At 48.6% G+C, this 16,066-nt stretch overlaps 1 protein-coding gene across 1 annotated transcript; it reads right to left on the reverse strand.

Moving 5' to 3' along the window:
- Positions 1-4,246: 4,246 nt before the first annotated feature.
- Gem (GTP binding protein overexpressed in skeletal muscle) lies at positions 4,247-14,889 on the reverse strand. Its single transcript, XM_015993836.3, has 5 exons — positions 14,713-14,889; positions 13,092-13,428; positions 7,995-8,071; positions 7,030-7,234; positions 4,247-5,592 (listed from the first exon to the last, which is right to left on the reverse strand). The coding sequence occupies exons 2-5, from the start codon at positions 13,417-13,419 to the stop codon at positions 5,315-5,317; spliced, it is 888 nt and encodes a 295-aa protein (XP_015849322.1). The 5' UTR covers positions 13,420-13,428; positions 14,713-14,889; the 3' UTR covers positions 4,247-5,314.
- Between the last annotated feature and the right edge of the window lie 1,177 nt (positions 14,890-16,066).

Genomic DNA, 16,066 nt, shown 5'->3' on the forward strand with positions numbered 1-16,066 from the left:
TGCTACCGACAGCCTCCTTATTTTTGGAACATAAATATTGTAAAGTGAGATAAGAGTCTAGTTGTCTCATTGACATGTGAAGCTACTCTGTACTCAGTTCTCCAACATGAATGAAGACTGACAGAGAGAGAGAGAGAGAGAGAGAGAGAGAGAGAGAGAGAGAGAGAGAGAGAGGGAGGCAGACAGACAGACAGACAGACAGACAGACAGACAGACAGACAGACAGAATCACCTGTATATTCCTTTATGGAAAACCTTAAATCCTTGATTTGCATATATTTAGTTTTCCCTCCACTGACCAGAAAAACAGGTGCCCTGCACATATTTGTCTGCTTCTGTGGGTTAGATCAGCCAGGCACTGAAGACTTGGGGGCACCCGGTCTTCTGTGACTGTCCTCTGGGCAGTCCTCTACCTGTAACCCACATCCTTACTCCTGTGAAAGCATGGCGGACATGCGCCTGGCCTGCTCCCAGGGCATCTTTGTCTCGCCCCGAGCCCTTCTGTGCTGTTTTCTGGCATTTGTGGGGACCAAGTCTTGCTGCTTTGCTAGGACCCCACGTGTGTTCTCTACTGCTGTGAACGAGTGTCCTCAGTGTCCTTTCTAGAGTGCACACGCATTCTAAGGGAGCCTTAACGACTTCACGACTCCGCTCTGCATAAACCGCCTCACTCAGTACTCCAGTCCAAGCAGTGGCATCTGCTGCTGCTCACCTGAGGTGGATCTGTCCTCCCCTCCCAGTTCCAGCCAACTTCCTCAATTCTTGAGAGGTCCTGAGACAGCTTCAGGGGCACACCCTGTCTGGAAATATTAGTCACTTGAGTTCCCAGCTTGAAACTCAATGTACCCTGAAACTTCTCCCATCTTATCTGACGGTCCACTTCCTCCCCGCCTCTTAGAAGATGAATTAATAAGGAAACTAAGTGAGGTCTTCACATTCAGAGCTCATGATATTCCCAGCAGTTGAGTGATGAATGAAGTAGGCTCAGTCAACTAAGACCCTTGTTCTGAATGTCCTGGGGTGCTTAGTTTCCTAGCACTGCTGATAGTAGCATAAGCTTAGAGCCTAAAATAACAGGAATCAGTGCTATTGCAGTTCTAGACACCGCCATTTGAGACCCGCTTCGTGAGAACCCTTCCATAGCTCTTCCAGCCTTGGTGGCTCCAAGTAGTCTTCCATATGTAACTTCATTGTCTCAGCCTCTTGGTGGCCGTTTCTCTATGACCCAAGATCACTGTTACACATTCTCTCTCTCTCTCTCTCTCTCTCTCTCTCTCTCTCTCTCTCTCTCTCTCTCTCTTTCTGTGTGTGTGTGTCTGTCTGTCTGTCTGTCTGACTGACTGACTGTCTCTGTCTCTCTATCTGTGTGTCTCTCTGTGTATGTCTGTGTCTGTCTGTCTGTCTTTGTTTCTGTCTCTGTGTGTGCCTGCCTGTCTGTCTCTGTTTCTGTCTCTGTGCGTATGTGTCTGTCTCTGTCTCTCTATGTGTCTCTCTGTGTGTGTATGTATGTGTATGTGTGTGTGTGTCTGTCTGTTTCTGTTTGCATGTCTGTCTCTGTATGTGTGTGTCTGTGTATGTGTACGTGTCTATCTCTCTGTCTCTGTCTGTCTGTCTCTGTGTGTCTTTGTCTCTGTCTCTCTCTCCATCTCTGTCTCCCTCACTCCCGTCTCACATGTTACTATCGTCCACATCACACTCCGGGTTCTTGTACAATTGTCTTCATCAACACTATGGCTACCCCTGCCATGATAACCCATACTGGTCCCTTACACAGCTGGATCCCTAAGTATGGCTGAGTCATTTATTTTTACTTGCACTGGCTCTGGCTCTGTAGCCCAGGTTTGTCTCAAACTCATGGTGCTCCTGCCTCAGTCTCCCAAGTGCTGGGATTACAGGCATGTACCCCATCACTTGGCTTTAACCAAGCAAATGTCTCATGGCCTGCCTCCTTTCCTGCATGCAATAGCTCATGGGTTAGTAAGCAAGACTGGACTAGAAACTCACCTTTCTCCAGTGCCCTACGACCCTCGAAGGTAAATGTTGACGCCCGGCTTCCTCCTTCACATCTAATCAAATCATTTTCATGATGTTTCTCTCATGTGAATTTTACCTTGGGGAAGCAAACACAATCCCTTCCATGTATAATACTCTTCATATTTTGTTTTGTTTTCTTCCTTTTCCAATGACGCCTTCTTCGTTCATTGGGGACAATCAATTTGCTGCTAATGAGGTTTCTGAGGACAAGGACAGTGCCTTAGTCATCATAATGTTCCCAGCCCCCAGCAGTGCCTGGGTGTGTGATAAGGTTAAAGGGAGCATGGGCGAGAGGAGGGGCCTCTGCCGCACCTCAGGGCGGGTCACAGCTCTCTCGGGAAGCAGCACCGGCCTCACCAAATCCCATAAGGTGTTTTGTTCTCCCGACTCTACAGATGGGAAAAAGAGGCTGGGAGGAAATAGAGACGTCACTCTCGTGGTGCCTAGTGTGCCAAAACCCAAGTCTGTCTGATCCGGAGCCCAAGCACTTAACCAAAAGCTCTGGTGTAGTGCAGCCTGTGGTCTCGGGCCTGGGTCAAGCTGTGCCTGCAGACAACCACGGACCACGGCGCTGAGGCAGGAGTGTGTCATAGCTAGCCACTGAGGGAAGGAGAGGGGCTTCGGAAACAGTTGAGGAAGCTGAGTTGTTTTTATTGTTGTTTGTTCTGGTTTGGTTTTGGTTTTTCGAGACAGGGTTTCTCTGTGTAGCCCTGGCTGTCCTGGAACTCACTCTATTGACCAGGCTGGGCTCAAACTCAGAGATCCACCTGCCTCTGCCTCCTGAGTGCTGGGATTAAAGCATGTGCCACCACTGCCTGGTGAAAGTTGAGTATTAAAACAGAGAAAAGTTAACATGAAAATGCATGTATGTAGCGTGTGTGCTGTGTTTGCAGTTCGTCTGCATGGTGTGTATGCTATGTGTTTACGATGTGCATACTAGGCAATGTATGTTGTATGTGTGTGTGTGTGTGCTGTGGGGAACTCTGTCTCCCTCATAGAGCCACCAAAGACTTGTGAAATTCAAGAAGAAACATCCATGAAAGTCCCGGTGCAAGGTGCTCTACTGAAAAGCAGAGGTGTCGGGAAATGAAAGGCCTGGTGCCTCGGACTTGAAGGGGTTTCTATCTGAACTGGGAGAAGCAGACTCGAGCCGGTTCTAACTTCACAGAAGGATACACACAAGGAGTGAGGAGAACTGACGTTTCCAGAGCCCCTCACTGCACGGCAGGAACAGATGTCAGTCACTCTGACAGCCGCCTCACAGGAAGGTATCCTTAGCAAGGCCGTCTCACAGGTGGGAAAACCAGAGATGTTTGCTTGTCAACCCAGAGACACACTCTGCCTCAAGGAGAGGCAGGGCCAAAGTTCATCCCAGGCCTGTGCGGCCTGGCTTTTCCCGTCAGCTCGCTGGGCAGTTTCAAGAGCAATTCAAAGATATGAAGTGGATAGGCGTGGACCCTTCGCCCTCAACTTGGAAAAGAAGCGCCAAACAGAACATGGCAGCCACCTTTGAAAACTGCAGAAGCGTGCGGAGATTCGGGAGATCATGTGGGTGTGTCACTACTGGGATATCTACACCTCAGAAAGACAGTGGGGTGAAAGGGAAGGAGGCTTTGGGGGGAGCCAGAAAACGAACACCAGCAGGTTCTATTCCAACAAATCTCACATGTTGCCCTTGCAGAGGCGTCCTGGGGGTCAGGTCAAGCCATATTAGTGGCAGAGAGGGCAAAAGCTTTAAGCTTTGCCTGGCTAGATATCAGGCTGGAAATCACCAGTCCCCATTGCCCTCAGCTAACAGAGAGAGAGAGAGAGAGAGAGAGAGAGAGAGAGAGAGAGAGAGAGAGAGAGAGAGTGAGTTTTTAATCCCCATGCTTTAGGTCGGCCGAAGACCATGAGCCCTCAAGGGACAAAGCTAGGTCCATCTGTTCCATCAGGAATTTTCCAGACCCAAAGTGGAAGGTCAATCGGCTTTGATTATAGCTCAGCTTTATATGACCCCCAAATACTTCCCAACTCAATCAGCCAAAAATATCCCTTATTTACTGTGAACCATGATTCCAAAGGATAGAAGTCAGGGCTTCAGAAAAAAACAGCTGAGGACTGAGGCACCACTAACGACAGGAGAAGTGTGTCACTGTCCCTTAGAAACACAGCTTGTTCTAAAAGCCAGAGAAAATAAGCACACTTATCTCCTTTGGAGAGGAAAACGGAATGCCTTCTTTCTCATAGATTTTATTTATTTTATTATAAGACATATAGGTAAAAACTTGCATATTTTGAAAAAGATAAAAAAGGTAATAAAACAGACATTTTTCTCAGTAAGAAATATGTTCATAAATATGCTTTATCAAATGTTAAAATGGCTATTTGCAAAATAATAATAAATAGAACACAGCTGTGGCATACAAGGATCAATCCAAAGGATGAGGCCTTTTTATGCTTTGGGGAAAAAAAAAAAAACCTTTGATTATCTTTAAAGTGCAATCATTTTGCACTCCAGGTTACCAATAGTTGAGATTTTTAAAAAATATTTTATGATAGCTCCATGATTTCAAAAACAACAAAACATAAAAGAAGATTTAACCAAGTAGAATTTGATGAAAATAGTTTCCTCAAAATAAACACTTGTAAGACACATAAGTAAACAATTTTTTGAACCTATAAGTGCTACATCTATCGCCTCTTAGTCTACAAATCTCTGTGGTCTTTAAACAAAAACTGTTAGTAAGCCTTAGTTTCCAGCGAATGCCAGCATGACCCTTCACAGCTGGACAGGGCAGTAGGTGTCCCGAATGTGATGGGGCCAGCCCTACACGTGTCCTTCCAGGGAGTGAGGTATGCAGAAAGCCCTCCTCCTCCCGATAAACTCCCACCGGTTCCCTAGATTGCTTTATGACTCACGGGCGTCAAATCCACATAGAACAAAACTGGGCAAAACCCCAATGATGAGACACTCCTGTTCTAGGTATTCTTCATAAGCTTCAATATTCTGCTGCCCAAAAAAGAGGGAAAAAACCCATGTGAACCCCAAACATGCCCTTAAATGAGTCTCAGGCGTCCATGTAGCAGGTCAAGCTATTCCTATGAATAAATACTGACTCTCGACAAAGATCTTTCCTTGTCTGTGCATGTGGTTGCCCAGGAGGCTAACCTGTTGGTTCCCATCTGCAATGGGGAACCCGCTGCTCACAATGCTTATGTATTCAATCTAATATAGATCACTGGTCCCAAAGGCCTTCAGCGATGTCCATCAGGGAGACATCTGGGTGACACTGGCTGCCTAGAGCACAGAGAGGTCATGGCAGGATTTTGACTTGAGCTTGAAGGCCATGTTCTTGTTGTTTTTGGCCACAATCTTGCCCCAGAAGCGCCGGGCTTTCCTGGGGATGCTCTCCCGCCTCTTCTGGTAGGCCAGCCTCCTCTCGTTCTTCTCCTTGCTGTCTCGGCGCAGGCGGACCTGCCGCACGATGCCTTCAAACAGTTCCTTCACGTTGTGCTGCACAGCCGCAGAAGTCTCAATGAATTTGCAGTCAAACACCACGGCGCAAGCTCTCCCTTCTGGAAAGAGGAAGGAGAGAAGAAAGTCAGAGAGGTCACGGAGCATGAGCCTGCAGAGCGTGGCGGAGCTGCAGGACACTTCTCTAAAACCCCACTAGGATGACATGGAGCAGTAGACTACAGGACAGGTACAGAGAGGCACTAAGGCATGCAGCCTCCCCAGGATGAGTAGAAATAGGCCATGGGAGGATCGCAGGAAGCCAGCCAGATCCGGCTCACTGCAAATTCGCTATGTGAGAGTGCAGTTCCACCAAACGCAGTAATACTAATTACAACAGCAAAAGCCAGAGTCTACACTTTCTAAAGGTTTGCTACGTTCACAAAACCCGGCCAAGCTCCTTCCAAACGCTTTCCACTGCTCGTGACAATCTCAAAAAATATGCCATTATCCTCATCACATAGATGAAGAAACCGGGCAAGGCTTTTTAAAACCATGAAGGAACTCACACAGCTGACAGACACAGAAAGCCCAGGCCTGCTCCAAACTCAAGCTTACACTCTTTCTCCTGACTCAGTTTCCTTCACCAAAAACTCTAATTCTAATTCTACTACTTAGCTTTCCTCTTTAAAAAATAAAAATAAAAAAGGTATGATGAGATCATTTGAGGAAAAAATTATTTTATAAATATATAATACAGTTACATCAAACCTTTCTAAAACTACATAAGCTTTTCTATAACTCTCAATTTCAAATACTCCATTGTGTTTAAAAACCATGCATCCAAGGTTCAGTTTGAACAGATCTAAACACTGAATACTGTTGTGTCCTAGCAAGACAATCCAACTGGTTGGAAAAATTGTCTTCAGGGACTGAAAATGCCATGTTTTATTTTTAGGGCTGTACTAAATCTACATTAAGCCAACACAATCTCGAGGGCCCTTAAAAAGAATACGGAGGCACACTCATCAACTAGGAATTATCCTTGAACAAGGACGAAGACGCATGTGTGGTCCCATCAGTCTGATGCCCTCACAGAAGCTTAGGAAGGAGGGGCTGGGGTTAGAGAGTATTAGATGGAGTAACAACCTGAGTACTTTCTTTTGTCTCCCAACCCAGAGCTCCCCGCCCTTGCATTAGCATGCTGCTTCCCTGAACTTGGGATCTGCTTCAGAAGGGAAGGATAAGGAACAAAGGTTAAGACTGTCAGTAGATTCCTGAGGATGCTCTCGTCCCTAAAGTAACGCCAGGAGAACACCCAAAGGGCAGTGGGGAGCCTGGAACCCATCAGGTAGACCAGAGGATGAGGAGGAGAACCCGAGATGACTACTACAGACGTTGGGAACCATGGGAGTCTTCGACACGAAACTCCACGGAGCATCCCCCACCCCCCACCCCCAGCCCCTGGTTGCAGCCTCGCAGGGGGACGGGGAAGAGAACCTGCCTGTGGGCCAGTGTGTGCGTGCAAGGGTAGTGCCCAGGAACGCACACCCTCTCACCTGACACGGACACTTCTCGGCACCGCACTAAGTCACTTTTGTTGCCAACCAAAATGATAGGAATGTCTTCCGTCTGCCGGGCCCTGCGGAGCTGGATCCTTAGTTCAGAGGCCTTCTCAAAGCTTGCTCGGTCTGTGATGGAGTAGACGATGAGGTAGGCATCCCCAACCTGCATGCAGTGGTCCTGAAGCCATTCATTCTCCCCCTAATGAAATAAGAAAGCCTTCCATGAGCTCAGGCTAGCCTGAAAATTGAGATGTCGTTTTTTGCAAACAACTCTATGTCTATCCCAATTAAGAGAAAGGAAGAAAACTGCTTCCAACACCTCAAAATGCATTGGTCCTCCAAGATGTCTAGGGATGAAAAAAAAAAGTCTGCATTGTTAGTAGTCCAATTACTACTACAGCTTGAGCTGATATGATATATAACGACTTTGACAAGAAGTATTTCCAATTTCAATCTAACTAACCTGCCAAAAATAGGCCTTTTCTGACTCCCTAAAGGTTTCCTTTTGTTTTCCCCAAGGGGTAGAATTAAGAACCCTTTTGTGAGAACAGGAGGCTTCTCAATAAACAAATGATCTTGCGTACATGCGGGGAGGCCTAAAGCCTGCCCACGGCCTGCTGGAAGCAGTGCCAGAAGGCCGGCTTCACACAAGGTGGTTTGGTGTCGTTGAAACTAAGCGGCCATGCTTGTTTGAACTTTCCCTAAAACAAATATGCTTCTTGTGGTTTTTAATAGAATCGGGGCAAACCACTGCAATCTGTTTGTTCTTTAGGGCTCCTCTGTGAACGACCTGTTCCTCGGCACAGTCTCGTTCTTCAGAAGTAAATGCTTTTAATCAAGAAAATGAGCCCGCCTCATCTGGAACATCCACTATGTAGGACAAGGTCACTCTGGCACCAAGTAGCCTGCTGAAAGGCAAGCCCTAAAAGAACACCCTGACAGTGACAGGCCCCACATACCTTATTTTCCCACATGTCCAGGAGGATAATGGTTGCACTCTCTCCATCAACGAACAGGGTACGCTCATATGTATCTTCTAGAAAAGAAAGAACATTGATATCAGAGTCAGGTGAATAAGAATTACCTTGGCACAAGAGGCTCTGTTAAATTCACACTAGAAACTACGCTCCACGGAGGCTGTGGAGGCAGCTCTCAGTCAATACAGTGCTGACTGGGCAAGCACAGGAACCTGAGTTCAGTCCTCAGCACCCACGCGAAAAGCCAAGCACAGTGGTCAGCACCTGTACTCCTTGCTTTGGGGAGGCAGAAGCAGACATATCCCTAGGGTCCGCTGGTCAGCTAGCCGAGCCAGCTCAGGTAGCTCCAAGCCCAGGAGTTCTGTCTCACAAAACAAGGTGGATGGTTCTGGAAGAACCACCCCTGAGACTGACTTCCGGCACCGATGAGCATATGCATACATATCCATACATACGTGCTCTCACATGAACATGTACCTCCCATACACACACACACATAGTGAGAGAGAGAAAGGTAGACATACAGACAGACAGAGAATGTACTTAGTGCATATAAAACAAATTATGTAAATATACAAACATTTACAAAAATAAATTACTATTGTAAGGGCTAGAAAGATGGCTCAGTGACCTCTGACCTCTCTGGGTATCTGCATGCACATATGTGCACACACACACACACACACACACACACACACAACTATTGCTTTCCTTCAACATGTGGCACGCATTCCTCCCGTCCTACTAAGGGATCTTCCACATGTTTTGTATGTGGATGACTAAATTACTTGAATTGAACGGAAATTGTTTTTATCATTATTGAGCCTTTTTGGAGGAAAACCATTTATAAGGATAAATAAACTCCCTAAGAACTTTTGACCCTAATCCAATGGATGAAGCTATGAGAAAGTATTAAGGATAAGCTCCATCATGGGATGTTTTAACTGTAAGCTCTATTTTCATAGGCCTCGTGGGAAATCCATTGTGTGTTTCAGTGGGTGGTCCCTGAACATTCATTCAGTAGAAACTTCAGGGACTCTGAGTTTAGCAATGTTTCTCCTCTTTGCAGAAACACAAGGAAACCCTATTTGGAGACTGTCCCTAACTGGACTGTCATCTTCTTTGACCCTCGGCCCATTGGTTCTGCGGTAGCCTGTTGAGATGGGTTCTCGCCAGTAGCCCTGGCCAGCCTAGAATTCACAGGCTGGCCTGGAGTCGCTTCCTGGGAGCTGGGATGACAGGAATGTGCCATCACACCTGGCTTCTTCGTTTTAAAAAATAAACACATAACGCGTTCCCTAACATAAGACAGCTTGTGTTTTCATCTGAAGTACAACCGCAGCTTCCCTTGGTAATGGAAACTCTCTCTCTGAACTTGGGCCTGGATTGGCTGTAGGTGAAGGGTGAGAGCAGTCGAGGGCCAGAGGAGCTCCTGGAAAACGCTGCCAGGCCTGGAGGGGTGAGCCGTCCTGCGGTTTTTATGAGAGGATTTCCCATCAGTGCTGTACGACGACCCCGTGCCTGCTCTGGGTTTCCTGTTTTTAATCCCAACTTTTAAAAACTATAGCTTTCATAACAATTTATCTCTTTTTGGTCCTTGTGTCTAAGTCTGTTTCTTTAGCTGTCTGCAAGGCTTGTCCCCGCTAAGGATGCTTTCTGGGTGTGAGTTTAGAGTCTGAACTTCTTTTCCTCTCTATGCATCGCTGCATCACTAGCATCTCACCTAGCAAGCAACACATGCCGGTACTCTCCACTGTGCTAGCTTCTCCCCCCCTCCCCCTACCCCTCCCCCGCAGGCGTTTCCCTACGACAGAGATTTGCGCCTGCTTTGTTTTCTGTCCCCTTCCAGCCCATAACGTATCTGGCCCATTGTATACGCTCAGTATAAACCTGCGCACTAAACGAATGAGCAGCAAATGCCACGGTGTTGCGGCCGTGGGCACCCAAACCTGAATTCACATCTGGGAGCTACCCTTTCCTACCCACGTGGCTCTAGACGATGTGAGTTCCTAAGGCTCAGTTTCCTGGCCATGGGGTCTGAACTACAAACAGACTACAGGAACACAGAGCAGTGGAGGTGCGGAGTCAGCTGTAAACAACGTTTATTCTGTGTGTACTACAGGCCAGCGCTGGGCTAACATGCTCACTGCTCTGTCCTTAGTCCACCCTAGGAGTACCTCCCCAGTACCGCCTGAGGTGAGGAAGCCGGCCCAAGAGCACTTAGCTAGTCTGTGTCACCTAGGGGTGGGGGATCTAAACGCACTCCTCCCATTCCAAATCCAGAGCCCTTTGCCAGACTCCCCGTGTACTGAGTATCTTCTCACCTAGCGCGGGGCTTCTAAACCCTACTTGTCTTTAAGGTCAGCTCAGAGACCTCCTCTTCCACCAAGCCTTTTCTGATTTCCACAGCCAAATTCCACTTTCTCCTTGTAACTCAAGATAGTGTCTCATCCTGGCTTGCTTTCCAGTTGGTGTATGTCTGACCTGCATTGAACATCGTAAGACTGCTGAGAGGAAGCTCCAGGGCTCTGCACGTGGCTTCCACTTCCACTGTGCCTCACCAAGTGCTGTGGTCATATTAAGTAACTGTTTACAGTGAATGAGTCGATGAATAGATGAATGGGTAGATGCACAGATAGAATTAGATATGCACAGAGAACCATAAGACTATTGCGATCGGCTGGAACAGCATCCATCTTTATTAGGAGAAATGATGGGGAGACTATCATGTACATCCCCCTGGTTAATGCTGAAAGGAAGAGAACAATGCATGGGTGTGCCTGGGAAAACCTCCCTCTGGGGAAACACAGAGCTAACAAGTCAATGTGAACGAGGGTGCACTTCTAAAACAAATGAATTAAGCCACTCAATTAGAAGTAAGATGGGGTGAATCCAGCACTGAGAAGCTTCTCGTTATCAGATGCTCAGTTGAGTAGGCAGTTAAGGAAAAGCCCTTCTTCCCTTTCTCTCTCCAAAAATGTTTCCTATTTTCCCCAATTCCAGTTGCAAATCAGGCCTATCCCTCTGTGCCTGTTGGATATTACCCTCTGCATAGATACCACTCCTTCAAATAGGCAAACACATTTAGAAGCCTATTATCCACTAACTTTTCAACTCCCCCCTCTTTAAAGAAATAAACCAACAACGCTTAGCCAATCCCTCCCTTATATCAGCCCTCAGAGCAATTTATTACTGCTTTCCCAGTACTTGCTCTAAATCACAGCCACTGGCGCTTAGCTTCACATCCTCGGCCATCACTGGGTACCCAAAGCCTGCACAGGGTCATCCCACGTGCTATGTACTTAACAGCACCTGGGACGTTAAATCCTAGGCAACAGAGGACAGTGAAAGAATGTGGGTTTTTAGTTAAACCACAGTGGGTTTGCATCCAAGCCAACTCTGTAAGCCTCCATCCTAACACCTGTGAAGTGGGGATGCTAACGCCATATTAGTTCTGTCCTTGTCTGAACTGCCAAAAGCACATGTGAAATGCCTAGCACAGTGCCACCACATAGCATGGCCCCACATGGTAGAATGAGTGAAAAAGCACCAACATAAACTATAAAACCCCAGTCTCCACACCCAGCTTCCCCAAATGGGTGGTTCTCCATCTGCCACTCACTCTCTCCAAGACTCCATTCATGCGTGGGCATACAAATTCTGTGAGGACCAAGGTAAACACCAGCAAACAGAAGGCACTCCACCGAGGCCCCTCCCACCGCAAATGCCCATTCTGAGTATCAGCTCCCTCCTCCTCTTTTGCTGCCTTCTAGAACCCACCGGCCTGTACTACGAGCAAAACAACTGCACACCAGCCCTGTTTCTCCCTTGACTCTGGCTTAGCTATCGTCCCTGAGAGTCTGGAAGTGAGGAGAGAAACGGATGCTGCATCCGTGAGTCATCATTCACGGCCTGCCCCTGAGCTGCCTCTTGAAGCAGTGGACTTCCTCACACCCAGACAACCAAGGACAATGAAATCTTTGGATGCAGTGGGCCATTGTCGTGAGGAATAGAGTTCGAACAAGTGGAATAGAGAGAAATGAGTCACCACTAAGCCGTCTTTCCCACCCTCAATCTCCCCACGCCAAAGTCTGCCATGACGTTGTCCATTTAACCGAAAGTGGGGACAGCCCATGTGAGGTATCAAACTCTGGACAGTCTCCCTCCATTTCTGCAGCTGTGACCAGGGGCATGTCGCTGACCTGGGCATGTGTTGGAGCTCTAGTTGAAGGACACTGCACAAAAATAACTAATCATTAGAGCTGTGATTCCCACCCCAGAATATACAGGACTTGTTGTGTAATATATGTTTTTATCAACCAGGTCTAGAATTAAGTAAGGATTGAATTAATAAATACTTGAAATAAGACCATATAGAGAAAATCATGTGGAAAACCTGTCGGACTCTACACAGGACATTTTTCATCATTTTTATATTTCAGTTTCTGAATTCTATTACTTCAAGTTTAGCATTTGACCTAGTTACTCTTGCAAATGCTTCTAATGTTAGTGGACACAAGCTAATCGGTGCACTCTAACAGGTTTTTTGTTTTCCCGAAATCAGTTTTCCCGAAATGCATAGTCACAGAAAAGGTATCTGCACTGAATGGTCCAGGTCAGGGTCAGCCTCCCTGGACCCCTCCGACTTGACCTCAGAAAGCCCCTTGATGGCTCAGGTCAATAGATTTTGGTGCTGTGCACACATGTTCTTCTCTTTTCTTTTTTGTCCTGAGGACCTGTGCCAGGACTTGGGGTTGACCTCTGCCACCCATCTCAGTGTCAAGCATCTCATTTTCTCCTAATTCTTAAGATACATTTTGTTTTGATTTATTTGGGGGGGGGGGTTGTTTTGTTTCGTTTTGTTTTTTGCCGCAGAGTCACATAGCACAAGCTAGCCTCAAACTCACTATGTAGCTGAAAATGACCTTGAATTCCTAGTCCTTCTGTCTCTGCCTTCCAGGTGCTGGGACTGTAAGTGTGTGCCATTATGCCTGGCTTCCAGCTCTACAGAAAAATACCCCACCCACCTTTGTTTTTTTAGCTTACAAGACAGAAGCCCACCAGTGCCAGGCTACCTACCTCCCAGGACCTCACAGTCGCTGTCCATGCTGTCATGTACACCTGCAAAGATGTTGGCCAGGGTGGACTTGCCCACCCCTTGCTCCCCTATAAGCACCACTCGGTAGTAGGTGTTTCCTGACTCCGAGGAGATGACGGAGTCTGTGGAGTCGGAGGACCAGCTCTGCCGGCAGTGGTCTTCGTGAGTGCCAGAGTGGCAGTTTCGGAGGCTGCAGGGGTGAGGATCCTTCTGGACCATCAGATGCCTGCCATCAGCAGGGATGCTCCAGCGCTGCTGTGGCTGCATGCCCACAGTGCCCTGGCGCATGGTGACGTTATTCAGAGTCATTGTGGGGTCCTAGGAAGAAGGAGTCAAGATCCCAATATTAATAAGGATGAGTTAGGCCCAAGGGGGCACAAACGCTGTTGTCGGTGGCATTCCATTTGATGGGTGTGAATTGAGCACTCTTAATATAAGGAACACCCATGAAACAGGACCCAAGACCTTAGCAAGCAGAATTTTCAACTATACACACATACAGTAACTGGCTTCTGAAGCAGGCTGTCATTTGCCATACCCGTAACATCACCAAATGCTCATAACCTTCCTCCATCCTTAAAGGAGCTTTGAAAATCCCACTGGGAGCTGGCACAGTGGCAGCTGGAAGGAACCCACTGTCTCTAGCAACAGCTTTACGCCAGCAACAAGTCAGTGCTGCTGGGGACCAGCTGGCCAGGTTAGCCGCTCTTGTCTAAACATGGCTCTTAATCGCACCAGCGGCTCGCAGCCTTTTGTGCCTCAGTGGGAAACACGTGGCAATGACATCACTCCCCTGGTTGGACTGGACAGGCACTTTGGGGGAACTTCCATGTTTAGTAAAGTTGCCCTGTTGGTCCCCAGCTGCCTGAGGAGAACATTGTCTGGGGAGTGGGACCGTTTCTGTTTGAGGTTTATGCCTCGCCTCTGCCCTCTTGCTCAGGGACACTGTTTAACATAGGAGTCCTGAGCCTAGTCCTTCCGACAGTGGCAGGACCTGCTCACATCTGGACACTTCAAACTTGTACAAAAAGTGCTCCATTCTCAACAAAATCTCGTCCACGCCAAGATTTCATTGGCTCAGAGTTCCACCTTCTTGAAGTAAATCAGAAGGTCAAAGACTCAGCAAAACGACATTCAACAACTTCCTACAACGTTCTCCTTGCAAGACTTCCTCGCCTGACAGAGCAGTCTGTTCTTCCAAAACTGCCCGAGAGAACGCAGAAGCATCCATGGTTAACTCAGCAAGTGCCCCGAGTGAGCGCGAGGATCGCACTGAGCTCACACACCCTACTCCACATCCCGACTCCTAGGCCACCAGCCAGAACCAGCCGGTTTCTTTTTAAGTCATAAAAACAGTCCCTGGGTTGGCGGACTTGGCCGCTTGGTCACCCAATCGGTAAGGTGACACTCCTCCGGACTGAACTAGGGAATCCCCGTCAGGAGCGCATCCTTTGCACCTGAACTTCTTTCTCCCATGGCAGAACCCCCAGCACAGACATCACGGTCCAGGGGCTCCCTTCCCAACTTAAAAAGTTCAGCGACCAGAAACGCCCCTCCCCGCCGCGGCTCCCACCGGGATGCCCCGCCGCGATGCCCCCTTACTTGGCTGCACCCGGCCGCTGGGTGGGCGTCCGCCGTCGGTCCGCACAAAGCCTGCTGCCTGCTGCGGTGCCTGATGCCCGCCTGCGATGCCGGCTCCGCAGCCCGAGGCCGTGTGGTATCCGCTGGCACTGCCGCCTCCCAAAGCCACCGCGGCCGGCACCGTTTATAGCGCGCCCGGCGGCCCCGCGACGGGGCTTTTCCGTGACGTCAGCGCTCCCGCCGGGAGGGGGCGGCTCTGCAGCAAACTCTGAGTTGCAGCCACTTGGCTAAATCAGTTACTCCCGGCCATGTGATTCCCCTCGCCCCTTGAGGGGAGAGAGGGGGGAAAAAAAAACGAAAGTTCAGTCCTTGGCCTCCTTGATTTTGTTTTATTTTCTTTTTACCAGGTGGACACTGGAAAAATACACTTAGTGCTACTTGATCGCCCTTCCCGGCAGGGCACTTGTGAGCTGTCTGAATAAAGGATGGGGAAAAGAGACAGGCCTGAGTTGCAAGTCCAGCTTTGCCAAGAAAGCAGATCCGCCTGAGTGAGCAAGACTTGGGCCTCCAGGATGGGGCTAGAGCCACTCTGGGTGGGCAGGCCAGTTTTACAGCATGCTCTGAGAGGCAATCGGGCTCTTCCTGCTTCCTATGCCCCTCTGTCTGGATTGGGGAGACGGGGAGCACCATACTGCCTTGTTTCCCTCTTCTGGCCGAGGCCCAAAGACAAGGGGCTGGAGGAAAGAGCTGGGGAGACCTTGAAAAGGGCAGTTTGGCTCCAAGCAGCTTGCCATAAACACTGCTGCCCTCCTGTCCTGGCCACAATGCTGAAGCTCCTCAATCAGAAATCTAATCACATCCCAGTTGGCGCATCTCAGAACCGAGCTGCTTGCCATGGCTGGAACTGTGGCCTGGAGCCTGGGCTTTCCAGCCCTGCGGAGATACTCAGTCCCAATCCCCTGAGAGGCCTGCGAGTGAAGGACGGACACAAGATCATAACTGCGCCTAACATTTACGAAGATACCTGTGGTGCTGGTGGACCCCGGGGACCTTGCTCCTTACTGCAGCTATAGATTGAGGACAAAAGGTGCTACAAAGGAATCTGCCCAAGGTCAGGGTTGGTGGCAGGGGCAGCATTCAGAGCCCAGTTTGAGTAACTTTTAAACTGCACCTCAAAGTGACCCCTTCCCCAGGACATGGGTATTTCCCAGGGACATGGGCATTTCCCACATGCTGTGTTTAGAGTCCGTACTAGCCTGTCCAACACATCCATCTGCTTCTCTAGCCAGCCTCTGCTCTGGGTTGGCTGGTGGCTCCCGAGAAGCAGCCAGCAGCACCAGTGTCTATTGCAGCCGCTGGACTGCTCTGTGGGTGC

This window comes from Peromyscus maniculatus, chromosome 2 (assembly GCF_049852395.1).
Source record: "Peromyscus maniculatus bairdii isolate BWxNUB_F1_BW_parent chromosome 2, HU_Pman_BW_mat_3.1, whole genome shotgun sequence".
Classification (NCBI taxonomy): Eukaryota; Metazoa; Chordata; class Mammalia; order Rodentia; family Cricetidae; genus Peromyscus; species Peromyscus maniculatus.